Raw genomic sequence first — 19,124 nt, forward strand, 5'->3', positions numbered from 1 at the left:
GAACTTTTGCTTCTTGTTTTCTGTGTTGTTTTTTTTTTTTCAGGTACCCCTTCCTCCTCCTCCACCCACGCCATCACCTGACGCAGAGAAAAAATGAGGCAAAACCAGCACGAATTCGGCAAACGTGGCAGCGCCGCCGCGGCCACACCGTGCCCCCCTCCCCTCCGCCCCCGGGAGCAGGGCGGCCGGCGGGGACCGGCGGGGGCCGGCTGCGCCACGGAGCCGCCGCACGCTGAAGCGCTTCATCGCCGCCCTGCGCGGAGGGGCCCGCGGGGCGGGGCGGTGGCGGGGAAAGGGGGGTCGCCCACGAGGGGCCCCGCGGGAGGGCGGCGCCGCCGCCGCGCTGACAGGACTCGCGCAGGTGAGAGCCGTTGGCGGCAGCCGGGGCGGGGGCGGGGCGGCGGCCGGGGCGGGGCGGGGCGGGGAGGCCCTCCCCCTCCGCCTGCCCGGGGCGGGCCGGGGGCACCCGAGTGGAGGAGGCCCGCGTCACTCAGCGGCGGGGCGGGGCGAGGCCGGCCGGGGGATGGCGGCCCCCGCCCGGCGCCGCCGCTCCAGTCGTGGAGCGCGGCGGCACCATGCGGGCGGCTCTCGGGGTAGGGGCGGCCGTTAGGGGGGAGGCGGGGCGGCACCTGCTCCCGCTCGCGGCGGCGGCGGGCTGAGCGGCGGGGAGGGGGGTGGTCGCTGACCCGCTGCTCCTTGTTCGCAGGACGTGGCGGGCGCCCTCTGCCTGGTCTGCCTGGCGGCCGCGCTGGACTTCAGGTACCACCACGCCGAGGAGCTGGAGGCGTTTCTGAAGGGGGTCCACGCCGCCTACCCGTCCTTCACCCACCTGCGCAGCATCGGGCGCTCAGTGGCAGGTAGCGGGCCGGGAGCGAGCGCCGGCTTCCTGGTCTGGACGGGGGTGGATTAGGGTAGCGCTGCCCCCCCGCGCCCCAGGAGAGAGCCGGGGGTGCCCTGAGCTTCGCTCGGGCCGCCGGGGTCCCGCGGCTGCCGCGCTGCTTGCCGCTCGCCCAGGCTTCCCCTCCTTGCGCCTTGGCGAGGAGCTCTGGTGTCACCCAGCAAGTCGCATCTAGGGCGCAAGTTCTCCCAGCGCCTGTTTCGGGAACCGGGAAAACTACTGGGTGGCGGTCCCGGCAACAGGACTGACTTTAAAGAGTTTTAAAATGCTGGATGATGCTCAATTTGCTGAGCGCCCGTGCTAGGTGGGGCTGTGATAGCAATGTGTGTTTTATAACTTGTGGGTATGTTGAAAATATGTCTTTTTGGGGGGGCTCTATTATTACAGCAAATCTGGACTGATTAGAAAAAGGTTTCCAAGTTCCATAACAAAATTGGGTCTTATGTTTTTAAATGAGGAATGGGACTTCAGTCTCAAACCCTACGGGAAAATATACCTCAATCAATAATCACCTTTCTGGCACTATGCAGTTGTTTTAATTAATCTCTCTGTTTGGTACATCCCTAAAATAATCTTTAAAAAATGAGCTTTTTCCTTTTGTTTAAAGAGATTGGAAAGTTTAATATTTATTAGCACTTGCATACTTTAATATACATCTGTCTAGTTTTGAAGAAAAAATAGATTTCAGTTCAGAAGAGAATTAGATTGCTTTGATATGAGGTATAAAACTAGATTGAGAAGTTCACTTCATTTGTTAGAAACATCATCGGTTCCTCTAATCCCATTTCATCTAATTTAATAAGAGTGAGGACAGTTGTATCATCTATAATGAAATTCATGCTTGTACTGTAAAAAATCTACCTCCTCCTCAGTGGAGAGTATCATGAAGAAGACTAGTAGTCTCTTTTCATTACTTCCTTCTTGTATTATTCTGTATGCGCTTTTTTTTTTTATTTAATGCAGTTGTACTTGTCTGGGACATAACTTTTAGTTGAAAAGAGTCTGTTCTGTTTCAGTTAGGTATCACACAGCTGTCATCTTGCTATGTATGTGTGCTCTTGTCTCTATGCATGTCTGCACTCACTTTAAAGAAAGTCTCATTATGTGAAGATTCAAACTAAACAAGGAATCTTAATTTTTTAAGTTACGTTCTTCTTGGTTTTATTGAAGGCAGAATCATATTGGGTTATGTTATTCATCCACATAAGAGAAGGCTACTCCTTTTGATTCTCTTAAGTACAAACTATTAGTTATCCCATATATTTCTGCCTTGAGGGGACTTAGTTGACTTTTTTTTTTTTAATGATAGGGCTAAGTTCTGTCTTCTCTGACATAAACTTTGCTGGCTTATCTTTGTGAACCTAAGGCAAAATTTTCGTCCAACCTGAGAGGCTGAAATTTTGGCTTGTACCTGTCTAGGCATCTGGAAGTGGATAACATAGTGTTGAACATGTCAGAGTTCCATTAGCTTGAAAACAAAAACGGAAAAAGCATCATCTCTTGATTGTGAATGAGCAGTGCCTTGAAACTTTATTCAGATTTTGGTGTACTACCTTCTGCTGTGCTTAACTGTGTGAGAAAATGTACTTATTTATGATGAGAAACAGAAATGAGTTTACATTGATCTCAGTTTTTAAATATTTAATGTAGTAAGTTGTCTTTTGAGCCATCGACATTCCTGATATGATAATCGTTGATAATAGAACTTCATGAATTTGAGTGGTGCTTTCCACAGATTAATTATGGAGGACTTATTTCTATAAAGTCAGTACACATAATTTTACTGTTACCATCAACATTGTTCTTATGTTATTCTTAAATCTGAGTTTTACTCTTATTTTATCCAAGAATCTAGAATGATATGCTGCCATCTAGATTTGGATTATAAATAATGTGAAATGTGGGCTTTGTTGTTGTTGGCTTGTGTATACCTGGAGTTCTTGCAAGGGTATAGGACCTGCTCTTATCAGCCTAAATGTGGAGGGCAATAGGGATCTATGTATCACCACTTCAGGAAGTGATTGCATGTGTGTGTCTTTAGGACAGATATCTAAAAGCTGCCATTCTGCAGGTCAGAAGCTTCACATGCTCCAAGTAGATCATAAAATAATTTAGGTCTGGAGGTCATCTAGTTCAAGCTCCTGTTCAAAGCAGGGCTAACTTCAAAGTTAATTTTGTTGCTCAGGACTTTCTCCACTCAAGTCTTCAATATCTGCAAGAATGGAGGTTCCACAGCATCTCTGTTTACCTCGTCCAGGGCTCAACTGTACCTTCACTGGGGAGTTTTTTTTTCCTTATATCCAGTCAGAATTTTTCTTGCTGCAAGCTGTGACCTGTCTCTTCACTGTGCACCTCTAAGAAGAGTCCAGATCCATCCTCTCTATAATCTCCCTTTTGATAATGGAAAGTTGCAGCTGAATCATCCTCTGGGCTAAATAAACCCACCTACCCCAGCCTCTCCTCAAGTGTCATATGCTTCAACCTCCTCCTCATCTCAGTGGCCCTCTGCTGGACTTTCTCCAGTGTATTGATGTGTCTCTTGTACTGAGGAGCCCAAAACTGGACACAGTTCTACAGATGTAGCTTCACTAGTGATGAGTAGAGGGGAATAATCACTTCTCTCAACCTGCTGGCTTATGTTCTTGTTGATGCAGCTCAGCATACATATTGCCTTCTCTGCTGCAAGAGTACACTGCTGACTCACATTCAGCTTGTCCATCTGAACCCTCAGCAGAGCTGCAAACTAGCCAGTCAGTCCTCAGCCTGTGGAAGGATGGGGTTATTTTCTTGGGTTGATAATCCCAGTATGGGGTTATTCTGTCCCAGGTATAGGACTTTCCATTTGCCTATGTCAAACTTCATGAGGTTTCTGTTGGGCAATTCCTACAGCTTGTCTAGGTTCCTCTGAATGGCAGCGCTGTCCCTGATGAGGATGTGGAACAGTATCAGCCCCACTCTTGACCCTTGAGGAATGTTGCTAATCTGCTGTCAGTTGGATTTTGAGTCCTTGACTGCCAATTGCTCAGTCAAACAGTCTAGCCGGTTTCTCACCTTGCTGTAGTCTGCCAGTTCAATTCATGTGTTACCAATTTGTTAACAAAGATACTGAAAGATACTGTGGAAAATAGTGCTGAAAGCCTTGCTAAGCTCAAGGTTGAAGTCATCTGCTACTCTCCTTTCAGCTGCTGAGGCAGTCAGTTCTGCATAAAAGGTAATCCGTCAAGTGTGATTGGCCATTCATAAGTCTGAGGTGAGATTTGCAAAGTCTGTTTGTTTGACATGTGTACTATAGCAGCAATGTACACAATGGAACCAGTGCCAAGGGTCTCACTGGAAAACAAACTAAGAGATGCCCAATTGGTTATATCATGATTTACATCACTGTATGGAAATTCACAATTCCTCTGTCAGATTACTGGGAAGAGTGAGTTCTAGATGGGCAACTGCCTATTCAGGCTCCAGATCTGTATACTCGTAAGCTGTGTTATTTGTGCACCTCACCTGCCAAACTATCATCATGAAACAAGGGGAGAGGGGATTCTATGAAAGATGTAGCCTGCTGAATGACAAAGCAAAGTGTTATCTGTTTGGTCTAATTTAGCAAATAAGTGCAAAACCCTCAAGAGTGAGTGAGTGCATATATGTTTGTGACAGACCATACTACCTGATGCAGTCTATAAGCAGGTGGGTAGTCTGGCAATTTTCCTAATGCTAAGAGAATAGCAGTGCTTCAATTGCTTCTGACAGGGAATGCAAACAGGATGACAGAACTTCTTGAGCAGTGGCATCAAAGGTAGTAAATAAATCCTCAGTAACTGGCAGGAATATTTGGCTCACACAGGCAGATCGTCAGACACTGTGTTCTGGGCTGTCTCCATGCATGACTAATGCTGGACTTCTCTCCACAAGTTGGAAAAAATATATATCCCCTGAAACTTGGTGTTGGCAGAACTGACTCTGCTCACAGGTTAGTTGATAACCTTGGGGAAAAAAGCAAGGCTAACAGCAGGTGATTCTCATAAATGTTTTCTGTGTGAAAAATCCATGTATTATGTGATTAAATTCTAAAAAAATACAGGTTCCTCCCTTCCCAGAGAGACCCAGCCATACAGCTATGAAGGGCATAGCCAAAAGAAACCTTCCTTAGCTCAAAAGGTTCTTTAAGGCCAGAATGCTGAGATACATTTGATAGCCCAGGAAGTACCTTGGTGCTTTTATATTGTTTCATATCTGTTGTTGCATAAGCTAGTAAAAGAACTTTGGCTGGAGCTCTTCTCTAATCTGCGCAGTACCCAATGCTGTAGATGTATTGCAACGTACAAAGTGAAGAAGAAAACACAAATGGTGTTTTGCTGTGCTCAGCCTTTTCTTAAGGCATAAACTCTTACGGTGAGAATTCAAGTGTATCTTGTTGCTGTGCAAAAGCATAGCCTGGCAAAGTAAGGACCTAATCTTTGACTAGGGCTTCTGAGTGTTACTCTGGTATAAATGCCAAAGTGTTTTATAGTAATATCTATACTAACAGTACATGTAGTAACAGCCATGTTGACTTTCATAAATACATTATAAAACAATTTCTTCATTCAAACCAAGTCTGTAGCTGAATCTGACTTTGTTCTTGGCCCAGAAGAACATCTTCTGTCTACGTACTGGTAATGCTAATTGCCTCACTAAACGGAGGGCTTGTGGAGAGATTAAATGCCAGCTCTACGTGTGCTATATCCTGCTGTGCATTATAAGTGTATAACTGCGCTGAGGAAAGGCAGGCTAAACCACTCTTGCAACAGAATACCCTCTTCACTTCAGAATAGTTGCCCTGAAATACTATTAGCATTGAAGTATTAGCAACCACTAGTAAAACTAACAGCTGGAACTCTGTGATGCAACTGAGGGTTGATGGTCCTCCCATGCAGAAGTAATCAGAAGAAGGCTGGACAAGAGCAGGGTACACTGTGTAATAAAACAGAGATACAGAGTTATGTCAATACAGAAAGTGGTTTTAGAGAACCTTGCCTGTCTAATGCTACCCCAGTGGAAAAACACAAACTGGCTCCTTAGTTAGTAAAGGTTGCCGTGTACGCCATCAGAAAGAAAATATTTCAGTAAGTGTATGATCTGAGGTTTTCATCATCAAAGATGCCATACTGTTAAACTTGAAAATAAATAAATAATAGGTAGACTTCATGACTTTATTAGGAGGGCAAAGGCAAGCAACCCTGAAACAGCTGGGTGACTTCTGTAGTAGAGCCACACTGTTTAAAAACTCCATAAAAAGTTTTTAAAAAACAAACAAAAAAAACCCTCCATACAAACCACATAAAGATACACTGTGGATTTAGGATAAAGTGATAACATGCTAATTATAGCTTGTTTTAGATCTCTTTTCCAGAGGCCAGTCTGCATTTTTAGAATTCCAGTCTAATTGGAAGAATTGTAAACATCTTAAGCCAGTTCCCACTCACTGGGCAGAGAAAGTTACATATGGTTAAAGTTCCTCTGTTTTTACCTGGTGGAGAGCTTCAAAGATGACTTAATAGGTTAACATTTCTTTGGTAGATTTGATCACTGGGGAAGCAAAAGACAAAACAGAACAGAAACTGATTCAATTTTGTTGTGGCTTCATCAGAAATTTTAAGAAATAGTTTCCTGCAACAGAGCTGTCCTGAAAACTTTTTCAGATGAGAACTATGTAGTTTAATCATCCTATTCTGCTAGTTCCTATTCAGTTGCTCTTTTGGTTGCCCATTAACTGGCACATTCCATCCATTAATCTTAAGCACTTTACTAACTTTGACTCGTCCTCCAAGTATTTACTTAGCAGTATTCTGCTACCCCTGCTCTATAAAGAGGGGCGTTGAAACATGCAGTTATTTTTATTTTTAAGTTCATGCGGGATCTCCACGTGTCTATGTGCATAGATGATACTACATACTACAGGGAAGGTGTACGCTGTAAGGCTCCCAGAGGGCTGGGTTTCTCAGTGGCCCAGACTAGAGATGCCTGTTGGAGCACATTGTGTCTCCTTCCCTGCCCATGTTCATGGATTTCCTCCTCGGAGAGCTGAAGGGAATGGCGCATGCCCAGGTCTCCATCTGATAAGCAGCTGTGACTCTGCCAAAGGGTGCACCAGGGATCAGGACTCTGCAGTGTGCTGGGAAGTGCACCTGCCTCACAGTATAGTTAATAGAGAACCCAGATGTTTAACCTGGCCCTAACATATTCTGCACAAATGTCAGTGGGAGTTGTGCCCAAGATATGCCAGGAATTATAAATCTCCTGACTGTTCTGATACAGCATGATCGCTAAATGGGCTACTTTTAAGCATTTAGGGGAGGCTGTTGAACGGAGAAGTGCTGATTTCAGGTTCTTTTCACTCCAGTGAAAGTCTTTATCTAACAATGAAAGACCAGGGTACAGTATTTGTCTAGTCTATATATTAATACTGTGTATGTGGCTGACTGATCATGTCTAATTAGGAAAAATAGAAACTTGTTTTCAGCCATTTCTTGTGATAGAGTAAAAGAGAAGCCTGGGTTACTACCATGGACAGTAAAATGCAGTGTAAATATCATGGAATTTACACCAAAAACACTTTAGATGCTGGATGCTTTTACTGTGTCTTTACTGTTGAAGAAAATTTTGGAGCTTTACTGCTGAAGAAAACCAAATTGAAATGTGTATCCATAAAATGTTTGTACGATACTGAAATAATTCTTGTCAAGTTAGTTTCTGGGGTCCTGGCATGTACAAAAATAGAATGAGAAGGTTATATCTAGTCCAATATACTCTGAGGTAAGTTTCTCACTGTCACCCATTACAAAATGTTTACGCAAACTAAATGTGAGTACAAGTGTATCTAAAGAGAAGAAAAAGATAAAGGTGATAAAGATGACTTTATTTTCAAGACAAAAAGAGGAGTCCTCTAGAGGGAAATCTGTGGGGAATGTGATGTCTGTAAAGAGAATATTGTAATTCCTTTTTTTTCCCTTAGAGTTGTAGTGTAAAGGTATGCTTGTGCACAAGAGAGAATTACCTTCAGTTTGTTTCATCTGAGTGCTGCAGATGGCTTTTCTCCTGTCTCCAGTCTTTGACAATGTCTCTGCTTCGTGTATCTCTTTTGTCCCCCAGCCCATGTGTTTCTGTGAAACACAAGTTCATCAGGCAAGCACGGCATGTGTAGATAATACAAGCATTGAGATTTTCAATGTTTGTTTTTAGAAGTCAGTATGAATGAGACATTTCCCGCTCGAAAGGGCCCATTTAGCATGCTAAATCAATTGGCTTAGGCCCAGAGTTTCATTAAAAACTGGGGTGTTCTAAAATTTATTATGCTAGTTAAACTTTTACCTGTGCTTGCCTGCTTCTTTCCCAGTTCTTTTCACTCTTTCCCTGCCACTTTTTCTTTTCTATATCTTCCTTAATAACTATCTTTGTTCTGGTTTTTGTCAGTACTTGTGGTGTGTAAATTTGGGTTAACAAGATTCTAGATAGACTTATATGTTCATTTTATTATTGAAAGGGTGTTTAGGTTCATAGCTGGGCTTGACATTAACAGCCTTGTAAACTCTATTTGCAGTGTTTTCTGTGAGTCACTATGGTGGCAAGGGAGAAAGAACAGAGGAGGAGGGCAGGCTGCTTCAGGGCTTAACTCTAGGCTAAACCATGATTTTAAAAACAAGAAAGTATTAGCCCATAGTTTTAAAATTCTTCAGCTCCCAAGTGAGCTTTGCTCTAAACCATGTACTCAAGTAGAACTTACCTTTACTACATCAGTTTTAACTTTTAAATACATTTCTCTTAACTGAAGCTAGACAAGTCCTTAATTGTTGAAATATACTTTCAAATTTCTTCTGACTATATCATGTAGCAATTTAGTTATCAGAATTAGTTTAACTATGAATACTGTGTATATCTATTTATAGGAAAAAAGCACAGTACTTCTACCTTTTTTTATTAGTAGTTTGACTATTATAATGTGACAAAGGTAGTTTGTATGCAGTCAGTCTTTGATAGTCAAGTACTAAGATTTTGTCTGATGATAACATGATTTTACATTGCTTTCTTGTTAATGGTCTGTCAGAATGCCTACCCTTTCTCACTATGCAAATAACTTATAAAGAGTGTGTAGCTTGGTCAGCGTCAGATGTCTGCCTGACAGAAGGATGAGCCATTTACAAAGTTACTTTTAGAGATGCAGTCTCTTGCAGTGAAAGTAAAATAATTTGTTTAAATCTTCCCTTCCTTCTGCTTGTTGTGAATTGGCCAGTCATCTTTGTCTGTCTTTCTGTGCTACTTCCTACACCTAAAAAAAGTGTGTGGGTGTGTGCATGTTCTTGTAGTTTTCCTTTATGCACACGCGTGCGCACACACAAAACTTAAGGACAGTTCTTGCAGAAAATCTTGTAGAAAGGTTTTTCTCTGAAATTTACCACATCCGAGATTTACTTCCCAACCAAAAAAACCCCAAACCTTTTCAATAAACTTCATTGTTACACTGACATATTAACTTAAAAATTGCAAATTCTGTGCTGTCAGCTGAAAAATAAAATGCAGCTTTTTTTTTTTATTAAATTGGTTATGCCTTGTGTCATGCAAGCCCTTTACATTTGAATAAGCCCAACATTTTGAATCAGACGGTTATTGGAAAAGAAGCAGTACTTTTGCAGCTAGGATTTGGTGGTTACAGGTTTTTTATATATATGAGAAAGCAAGAACTTTTTAAAGTTGCATCAAGGGTGTATCATTCTCCTTATGTAGTATTGGTTGGGGACATTTTAGCAGAAAGCATTTGGATGTTACCCAGAGGTGAAATCTCTAGGTCGTTATTTGTGCAAAAGTGTTTTTGAAATGAATGCAAAATATCTGCTAAATATAATTTCATTTTTGCTTCTCTTTTAAGAGATTAAGATTGGAGAGTGGTGAGCAAAGAAACTTGCATATGAGAAGTTCTGTGTTGCAACATGCCCATTGGCAATGGAAGAACATAGATTATCCTGTAGACTAGGTAATGGTTTTATCCAGAATGCCACTGTAGGAAAGTACTTTAAGTTAAACTGGCACTTAAAAAAGGCCTGCTTTCTGAATAACGAGACCAGCCAGATGCCTCTTTCATGCTTTCTTTAATGATCTGCTCTATAGGGTGGAGGAATCCCACTTGCTCCGAGTAGCCTTGCAGCCTCTGAGCTCACAACCTAAATTACAACTACCATGTTGTCATGGTGGAGATGTATGGGAGAGCAGGAGCATGCTGTAGTATTTCTAGAAAAATCATTCTACATGGTTTCCGTGTTTAAAAAAAAGATGATAACTATAGCTATACAGTAATCAGGAAGGCAGATGATGCCCACAGACTGTATTTTGGGTATAGGGGGTGGAATATAGTTTACTTCAAGGTCTCTTTTACCTAGAAAGCATATCTGACTTGGAAGCTGACAACATTTAGAGACAGAGCAAGGACTGGAGGGAAGTATCACACATGCTTGTGATGTTGTTCTTCTCTTCCCTAAATCTTGGCTGTTGACCAATGTCTGAGACAGGATGTTTGACCAAATGGTCCTTATTATGATCTCTGAGAAGGAAGAAGGAACCTTTCTTAGCAGCATAGTCCAAACACTTCAACTTATATAAAAACTGTTATCTGCTACTGGAATCTATATGTTGTAACTTAGAACTGGAAAGATCTGATCTGTTTAGAAATAGTCCACTATTCCTATGACACCATTTATCTAAAAATAACATTGTGGGAGAAATCTCCTTCTGCCTCCTCTCTAGTCCTTGCTTTGTAGTTCTTTACAAGTATGCATGTGTTTATCAAGCTTGCCTTGCTCTCTTCAGAGCAGTAAAGATTTTAAACTTACAGCCATCCTATTTTTCCTCAGCAAGATTTTGCAGCTCTCCATATTTGTTTAGAAGTAGACAGAAGTGACAATTGGATGTCATAATTCACACGAGTGAACTTAAATGAAATTTGTTCATTTAACAATGGTGGGAAGCTTGTGTAACTTAGTATTAGCGAGTGCAACTGGTGGGTTCAATTGATTTGTGTCTATCTCCATATCTTTTAATTGGTGTTGGTAGAGTACATATGTAGGAGATGTAAAAACAAATAAAAAAAAAAAAAGAGGAACACAGAACTCAGGACACTAAGTATGCTGTACAATGGACAAAGAAGTTGCTTGTTTTTCCGCTCACTTCTTGTAGGCTTCCACTTCTCAGAGCATTGTAAATAAATTTCTAGCTGTGTAAATAAATATGATCTTGAAACATGGCTTGTGATCCTTTGTATTGTTACTGGCAGTTTAACTCAAATTTATGGTCTGCTGCTCTCAAGGAGCAAATTAAACTTGTACTCCCACTTCAAACTACTTCTTATATGTAACTCAATGTTGATGTAAGCTGGTCCTAAATAAGCGTTCCCTTCCTCAGATTGCTGATTTTCAGATACTATAGAGTAGCACAGGGAGAGAATGAGATTCTCCTATAAAGAAAAAAGAAAACATATCTGTTAGTTAAGAGGCAGTCAAGGGTCTTCAGCCTTCAAATTAGTTCTCTTTATTAGTTTGTCAAAACCTACATTTATTGGTCTTAGAGGCCCTGTAGCATGACCCAATTTGCCTAGAAATAGGGGGAAATCTGGTGAATGTTGGTATTACTAGTCAGCGGTGTAACATGTTGTACTTGCAGGCCAATGTTATTTATTTTAAACACATTTTAGTCACAAATTTACTTAAAAAGAAATAAAACTGCTATTCTGTGCCTGTGTTTTAAAACAGAAGGTCAATCTGTCTGCATTTTCCCCTTTGTTGAGAGGAGCAGTGACAAGACAGTAACACATCTCCCCACCCCACTCCAGGTGATGAGGCTTTTAAGTAGAAAAGTAGTCTCTACTAGCTTTCTGATCCCTAGTCAAACCATTACAGGTGAAGAGCGATGCACCTTGCATCCCTGCAGGAGGGCCTGTCTGCCTGGGTCTTCTGGCCGTAGATCCCTGGAGCTACTGATGTTGTTGATTCTCAAGATTGCCCAATTAAAGCTTTATTGTGTGTAGTTAGGGTATGGCATATTGTGTTCAGCTAGCTTGGCAAGTACAAATGGACACCTACTCATAATGCATGTTATATATTTTTAGTTGGTAGGCAAGATGTGACTTCTTACCCTAGCGTATTGGTTCCTTAGAAAGTCATTCTAATCCAAGTTTTGCTAGAGAAGAGAGATCTAATTTTTTGTGAGTGAAAGTTGGCTTTGTACATGATTGCTAGTTCTGATTTCTGAACTTTTTATAAATTAGGCAATTATTGGAGTTGGAAACAATAATACATGGAGCAGAACATAGCTCTCTTCCCCTCCCAGCTGAGAGGCTACCCTCCCCATGAACTGCTCCACTTCTGGCACTGTAATTCTTACAATCTATGCAGTGGCTCAGATGTGACAGAAAGGTTAGAGGTTGTTTCTGAGCAGATGGTGCTGTAGTTTGGTGTCTAGGGCCTACTTAGTCAATAATTTTATTGTTATGGAAAAGGTCAGTGGCAGTAGGAGTTATTTAATGAAATGATTGTAGCTGCTGTATATCATGCTGAGCTCACAGTGGGTTTAGGACAGTTGAGTTACATTTTTCTCTTTGCTCCTAGCCAGTGTCTTCCAGGAGCCTGAAGCCTGCTGAATCCCAGGGAACTCACAGAAGGCCACATGGTCTGCGCCTGGCAATGTTAAGCAAGGAAAGCTTGAGCAGATCTCAAAAAGTAACATTTATCCTAAAGCTAAAATAAAAGCAAGCTCTGCTCTCAAAAACTGGTCCTACTGTGTCAGTTCAAAAGTCCAGTCTAGTCTTTTTCCAAGAACAGCCAGAGAAAAGTCTAGGAACAGGTGCAGAGTGATACTTCCACAGTATGTACTTCTAGCAGTCAGCAACGTGGATGTTTCTGACAAAAGGTATTTCCTAATAATGGTGGAACTAAAGTAGGTTAAAGTACAAAGCTTGCTTTGATGCACACTTGCATTAGGCTGATCTCAAAACCCAAGAGGAGACAAAGGACACCAGCAGGAGTTTCTTGATGAGACAAAGGTCTAAGTTATTCCATTTGTTGTAGCTGGTCACACTGCTTGGATTTTAGTTCCTGTAGTACTTGTTAGACAGGTTGCCTTTCCTAAAAGACTGTCACTAGTATTTCTAAGGAGACATTTTGTTATCTATTTTGAGAGAGAATCTAGAAGCAGCTGGTCAAACTAAGACAGCTTATTAACTAAACCAGAAACAGATGATGATGATATGTATTGGATTTTTTAAAAAAAATTAATTGATCTTCCTTTTTTTTTTTTTTCTTCCCTCCAGCCAGCTAAACAAGGCTGTTCGCTGTCTGAATTTGTAGGACACTGCTTGCCAGTTTTGAGATATGTATTGTTATGGGCTTCCCGTTCTTATTGCGGACATAAGGTTTTGGATCTGCCAAGGATGTTCATAGGACATGCATAGCAAGTCTCTTGACAAGGCACTTCAACGCGCTGAAATCCTCAAAGTGTATAAGCATTTCCTGAGACACATAGGAGCAATAACCTGTAGTCTCCTCCTGGTTTTCTACTCCCTCTCTTCCCTTCGAGTGCAAAGAATAGTTTTGGCCTCCTCTGCCTGTGGTGGCAAAAGGGTAGGCCAAATAAAACAGCTGGGTTTGGATAAACTGCATTTATAAACAACCATTGCCCCTTCTCACCCCAGGCTTGCAATGGATGATTATCCGGTTGTACTACTGTGAATGGGTAGTATTTTTCTTGTATGTGTACAATAGTTTTTTTTGTAATCTGGTAGGTGCATGCCAATTTCACACATTTCTCAAAAAAGAAAATAAAACATGTATTTTTAGAATGATGTTTAAAAATACAGTGCTAATTAATAGAAGCAAGAGTTGGTGAAGAGGAAAAATAGTCTGTTTGGTTTCTGGGAGTGAATATGAATCCAGTTAGCGTAAACAGCAGGGAAAGCCTGTTCAGACTAATTCTATATGTCTGTGGTGTTCTCTTCCTCTCAGTGACAACACTGAATAAGGCTAGCGTATACTACTTTAAAAATGGTATTCCTTTCTGTTTTTTTTGTTTAGATTTTTTATTTATTACTGGGTTTTCTTTGTTTTGTGTTCAAATAAACTATAAAATCCTATTGTAGAGATTGTGCTCTGCGTTGGCAGTTTTTCATGCTTGTGTATGAGTGTGCTCAGCTCGATGATGAGAACTGGAATGGTATTAGTGATGAGTCACATATGCATAGAAACAGGTTGTCATTCTCATAAAATACAAATCCTGTGGAAGTGTCTGAAGCGACTGTGGACTTCCCAAGCAACCAAAGATTTGTAAACCTTTAGAAAGTATAAGCAAGCATATGAACTGTGAACTGTTTTGACTCTCTTTCCTCCTCAAATGCTTTGGTTACAAATAAACAGTGCCTAGTTTTTAAGAGTCATTGCTCATTCCCATGGTTCTGCTCATCAGGTACTGACTCTAAATTGGATTGGCTGATATAACTTCTGAAAGTAGATAGGTGCTTATTAAATAATGAAATTGTTACTTTTGTTTGTTTGAGAGAGAGACGGCCTTAAACCATTGCCTGTAAGCAGGGATACATGGAAGGAAAGCAGAAATGTAAAGATAAGCAGTGGACCTGGTGTAGTAACTGTCTCAGTGCATCTGTTGCTGAAACATCTGGGTCTTTTGTACCTCAAGAAATAGCACAGATTGACAGAGACAGGGCTGTATTAACATTCAGGAGGTTGGCAAATGCAAATACAGAGCATAGGATAGTCCTAACACTTTAAAATAAAATTTTAAAATGCTGCCCAGATACTGTACCGTTTAGTCTCTTTTGCTATTATCCTTAAACAAGCTTTTGTTTTCTTATCAGTGATTTTAACTTCTTCCAGTAACTTATCAAGAACAGCATGGTTAGAGTAGTTTTTGCTAAGGTTTTGTGAGGTATGATCTCTTCTGCAGTCTCTCCATTAAGCAGGATGCTTAGGAAAATAAAACAAATAGTAAGACCTTTACCACTGCCCCAAATAAATGTTACCTATTTTTTTTGTTTTGGTTATTGTAGGCCTGTAATCTAGTGTTACATTAGGCTCTTCTGGTTTTGTTCTGCTTACCTATGTGCCATGCTGAATATCGTCAGATATGTCTGGTTAACATATGTGACTAATCTGTCTTTTTTTTAATCCTTCGGAATACCTTGGTGACTTTCTTGTATTAAAGTGTCCTAGCTCCTCTTGGGATACCGTGTTATTCATTACTAATGCTAATCCAGTCTGAGTCTGTAGATAATCCTTTCTGTCTCAGTAGACCATGAGAATATGATATACTCTCAGCAAAGCATAAACTTGCACAGAAGAGTCTGATGTACTACAGTTGTTCATACAGATATTTATCTGATCCCACTTTCAGATACTTACGTTATTCTAGTAAGCTATACCTCTAGAGTGTGTTTTCTGAGCAGAGACAGCTGCCTTTTTTGCTGATAATTTGTAAAGTTATGAAGGATACTCTTGTATTGCCTACTGTAATCTGGAAGGTGCTTTACTCAACAGTCTGGTTCAATTAAGCTCACGTATTTGGTCACGTCTGCAAGGCTACTTCTGCAGTGCTCTTCTGATCAATCGTTCTGCTTAAACCTTTCCAGGTACATAAATAACACGTTGGTAACTCTCAAATTCTGCTAGAATTGGAATCAAGCTGGGTGGTGCTGTTGGACAATCCTCTTGCAGGAGCCAAGTCCCGAAATAGCTTTAGATTTGCCAGCTTGAATTGGTGATGGTAAATCAGAGTACCACAGGGCAAGCATACTGCTGGTGCTCGCTTTAGCAAAAGGGAGGTGCTCCTCAAGTCTTTCATTAGCTAGAGCAGCGTTTTGTCAGAAGACAGTGTGTTGCCCTACTGTTATGGAGAAACTAACCCCTTGTTGTCTCGTTGAAATTTGCACGTACAATACTAAACTAGATAGGTATTTAATGTCTTGGTATTTCCATCGCCCTTTTCAGAAATACCTCAAGAGTGTGTGTACACAGGAGGCAACTGTAGTTCTCTGTTTTGGCTAAGAATTATACACATTGGCAGTACCAAGCTCTGCAGTAAATTCAAGTACAGATTACAAAGCTTAAAAGCCAAAGAATAGTTTATGTTAGCACAGAAGCCTGTTTGCCATGAATGTAATATAAAAGGTAAAAGTGATAAAACAGGATTGATTTCTTGATCTTCCTTCCTGCAAGATACATAACTTTGTGTAATAATAAGCATACTTTGACTCACAGGCTCCAAAAGGAAGTGTCAGAGGTGCTTTCTGGAGAGTATCCTGACATAGTTCTGCAATGAAAATAAAACTGTAAAGATCCCTTAGTATCTTTCATGGTAACAACTAACCTAGGTTTAAACTAGTGTTACAGGAAGCTGATAAGGATGTAGTATCCCAAGACATAGCAGAGTAGGTTGCCAAATACAGTTATGGAAAGGTTTCCAATGTTAATATGCCTAGTTTAAATGTATGAAAGACTGCCTGAGAGATTGTGTGGGAACTGTGGCATATCTACAGAGGAATTTATCAGTGACTCTCATGTCATCCTGTCTCCCCACAATATTTTGTATAAGTAACACAGATGCTAGTTATTTGCATTGTTTCTCTTTCTTCTGTCAAGCCAAAATTATGCAGTGGTTGGTTTTGCCGTGGAAGCTATTACAAAAATTAGCTGGCATGTTTTTCATTGCTGTTACTCGATGTTCTCACCATACAATCTAGGCTCATGCTCTTCTGCTTATACCGGAACTGAGCTTGATTGATACAAACTATGCCTAAGGACATACCGCCTATGTTCGCATTAATCAAAACCTTGTTTGTCTTGTCCACCTGCTTATTTTGCACAGCTTTGATTGTAAGCTTTGGGGGACAGAGACATACACTTGAAAAGCTTGTGCAGTGCATGATGGGATGAAGTCCTGATAGGGCAGGTTGTCAGTGCTGCTGAAATATCAGTAGTCAATAACAATCTGAATGGTGATACCGCTTTGAAGTTGTTTGTACTCTGTATTTAACTCTTCTGTCGTCTTTCGTTACTACTAAGATGGCCTTCCCTAAAGCTTGGGGCCGTGTCTTTGAGTCATTTCAAACTACCCTGATAATTTGCTGCTATAGAGCCTGTAGAGTTTGTTACCAAACATGAGATAAAACTTACTAATTTTCGCTCTCATTTGAGAAAGAGGTTATATAATACAAAGTGGAGTAAGTTGTTGTGGCTTACATCAAAACTCAAGAATATTATTTGAGGTCCTTATCTTACTGGTATAATGACTGGTATCATGTTGGGGGGGTTTTTTTTTTTTTTTCTAATCTGGCTTTGTACTTTTTATAGGCAACACAGATGGATCCAAGTAGATTCATATCTGAGGCCTGGATTTAGGGAACTAAAAATTCAGCTTTCTAACCACAATCGGAACAGGTTCTGTGTGAGCTATGTCCAATGGTGGACTGTTGAAATGGCTATTCATTCAGAGCTGGAGCAAGAGTAAATGATGCTTGAATCTTCCATTCTAATGGAAGAGCCAGTCTTTCTTTCTCTTCTTTGCTCTGTGTTTTTCTGGGTTGAGACATCCCCAACATGAGGGACATTACTGCAATTCCTAGCCATGAAGTCAGTGTGCAGCATATGGCCAGCACAGGAGAACTGTAGTGAGTGTATTGCTTCTCCTGAGCAGAAGTGGACCTCCAGGCAAACTTAAATGAGCAGCCCTAGTCTGAGGAGTACTGACAGCAGGTCTGGCACATTGCGCAATAGTCTTGCTTCATTTTTTACCCATAAAACGCATCAAAGATAAGAAAATTTTTATCCTAAATGAAACTGTAAAGCACAAAGTTAGAAAGAGTAAATTTCATAGCAAAAGAAACCAGGGAGGGTAATCCAGACTGCAGGATTTATAGATGACTGGATTTCTTTCCTGTTAGATCCAAAGATCAGTTTCACTTCTTCAGTTTAACTTCTGGTTTTGGTAGATCTGGTTAGAATACTGGTAATCTGCTATGAACTGTGGCAATGCTAGTAAACGTAAAAATCTGGTCACTCTACTGGAAGCTGTGTGATCTGGCTCTGTTCCAGTACTAACTTTAAGTCCCATTACTTGTCCTGAGACACACAGCTGCAAACACAGGTCTGTCTTGATTGCTTGAAATACAATTTGCTGATTAGCTGGAGTCAGTTCTGGTTTGGCAGTGAGAAATGACTTCTCGGTATACATTCAGTTGATTCAAAGCTTGGGAGGAGGCTTAGCTGTTCACTTCAGGTACAGAAAGAAGTTATCTAGGCCTTACTGATTAAAAGAAACTTTATCTATCTGCTGAATCTTTTTACATGCAGTAAATTACTGCTGTATGGAAAGAAACCTTATGTCATCCCTGATAGGTACACTATCCAGTAGTGCAGGCTGAGCAGACCCAGGAATTTATTTTAATTTATCTTAATGCTAGGTTTAATACCTCTGAGAAGCTGGAAATGCCAGAAAATAATTGATGTCTTTGTTCATGGGAGTGTTTATCATTTATATGGCCCTCACACAAACTATAAACAGTCTAAACACTAATGCTGGAAAGACCAGTTTAGATCTGTACTTAATGCTAGTCTATACTTAGCTCTTCCTTTTGTTTCCCATAAGTGCAATTTTACAGTGATAGCAGCAGGAATGAGTGCTGCTGATGGCAAGGCACAAGCAGTCTTTATTTATTTTCAGATCAGAATATGAGATTTACAGAAAGTCTTAAATGACAGCTTACGGCATTTTTAGCGGTACCTGGACTCTTGTTTTAGGATGTATGGTACTGAATCAGTGCTAGTGCTGCTGTGGGGAAGTGGTTAAAGAAAATGACACTGCTCTACCTCAGATTGTAGAGTGCTCCAAATAGTTTGTATGCAATGGATGTTGTCCAGTTGCTAGTAACTGGATTTGAGATAGCCCTTGTGATCTGCTTCCATTCAAATAAAGCCAGAGGCTAATCTTAATATCTGATTATTGGTGAGATAAGTTGCTTTATGTTTCAGGGACTACAATATTGTTGGGCTGCTCTGATTGGTTGGGGATTTTTATGTACTACATAGTAATTATATACAGGATGTGATATCATATATAAATATATTAGTACTGATCCTGCACTAAGCTATCTCACCTGTTAGATCACTGATTTGTGTTTTTATGGGAAATGACTAAGGATTTG

General features: G+C 40.8%; 1 protein-coding gene across 2 annotated transcripts in view; it reads left to right on the plus strand.

Annotated features, from left to right (window-relative positions):
• The first annotated feature begins 556 nt into the window (after positions 1-556).
• Positions 557-19,124, plus strand: part of CPM (carboxypeptidase M) — a 38,236-nt gene continuing 19,668 nt past the window's right edge. The window contains exons 1-2 of one of the 2 annotated variants that reach the window (XM_067313660.1): positions 557-593; positions 707-857. In XM_067313660.1, the coding sequence (XP_067169761.1) occupies positions 576-593; positions 707-857 (169 nt within the window). In that variant the 5' untranslated portion in view covers positions 557-575. Of the gene's footprint in view, positions 594-706; positions 858-19,124 lie in introns of those variants that run through there. The other variant, XM_067313670.1, reaches the window with a different exon arrangement.

The sequence above is a fragment of the Apteryx mantelli genome, chromosome 1 (genome assembly GCF_036417845.1).
Source record: "Apteryx mantelli isolate bAptMan1 chromosome 1, bAptMan1.hap1, whole genome shotgun sequence".
In the NCBI taxonomy this organism is placed as follows: domain Eukaryota; kingdom Metazoa; phylum Chordata; class Aves; order Apterygiformes; family Apterygidae; genus Apteryx; species Apteryx mantelli.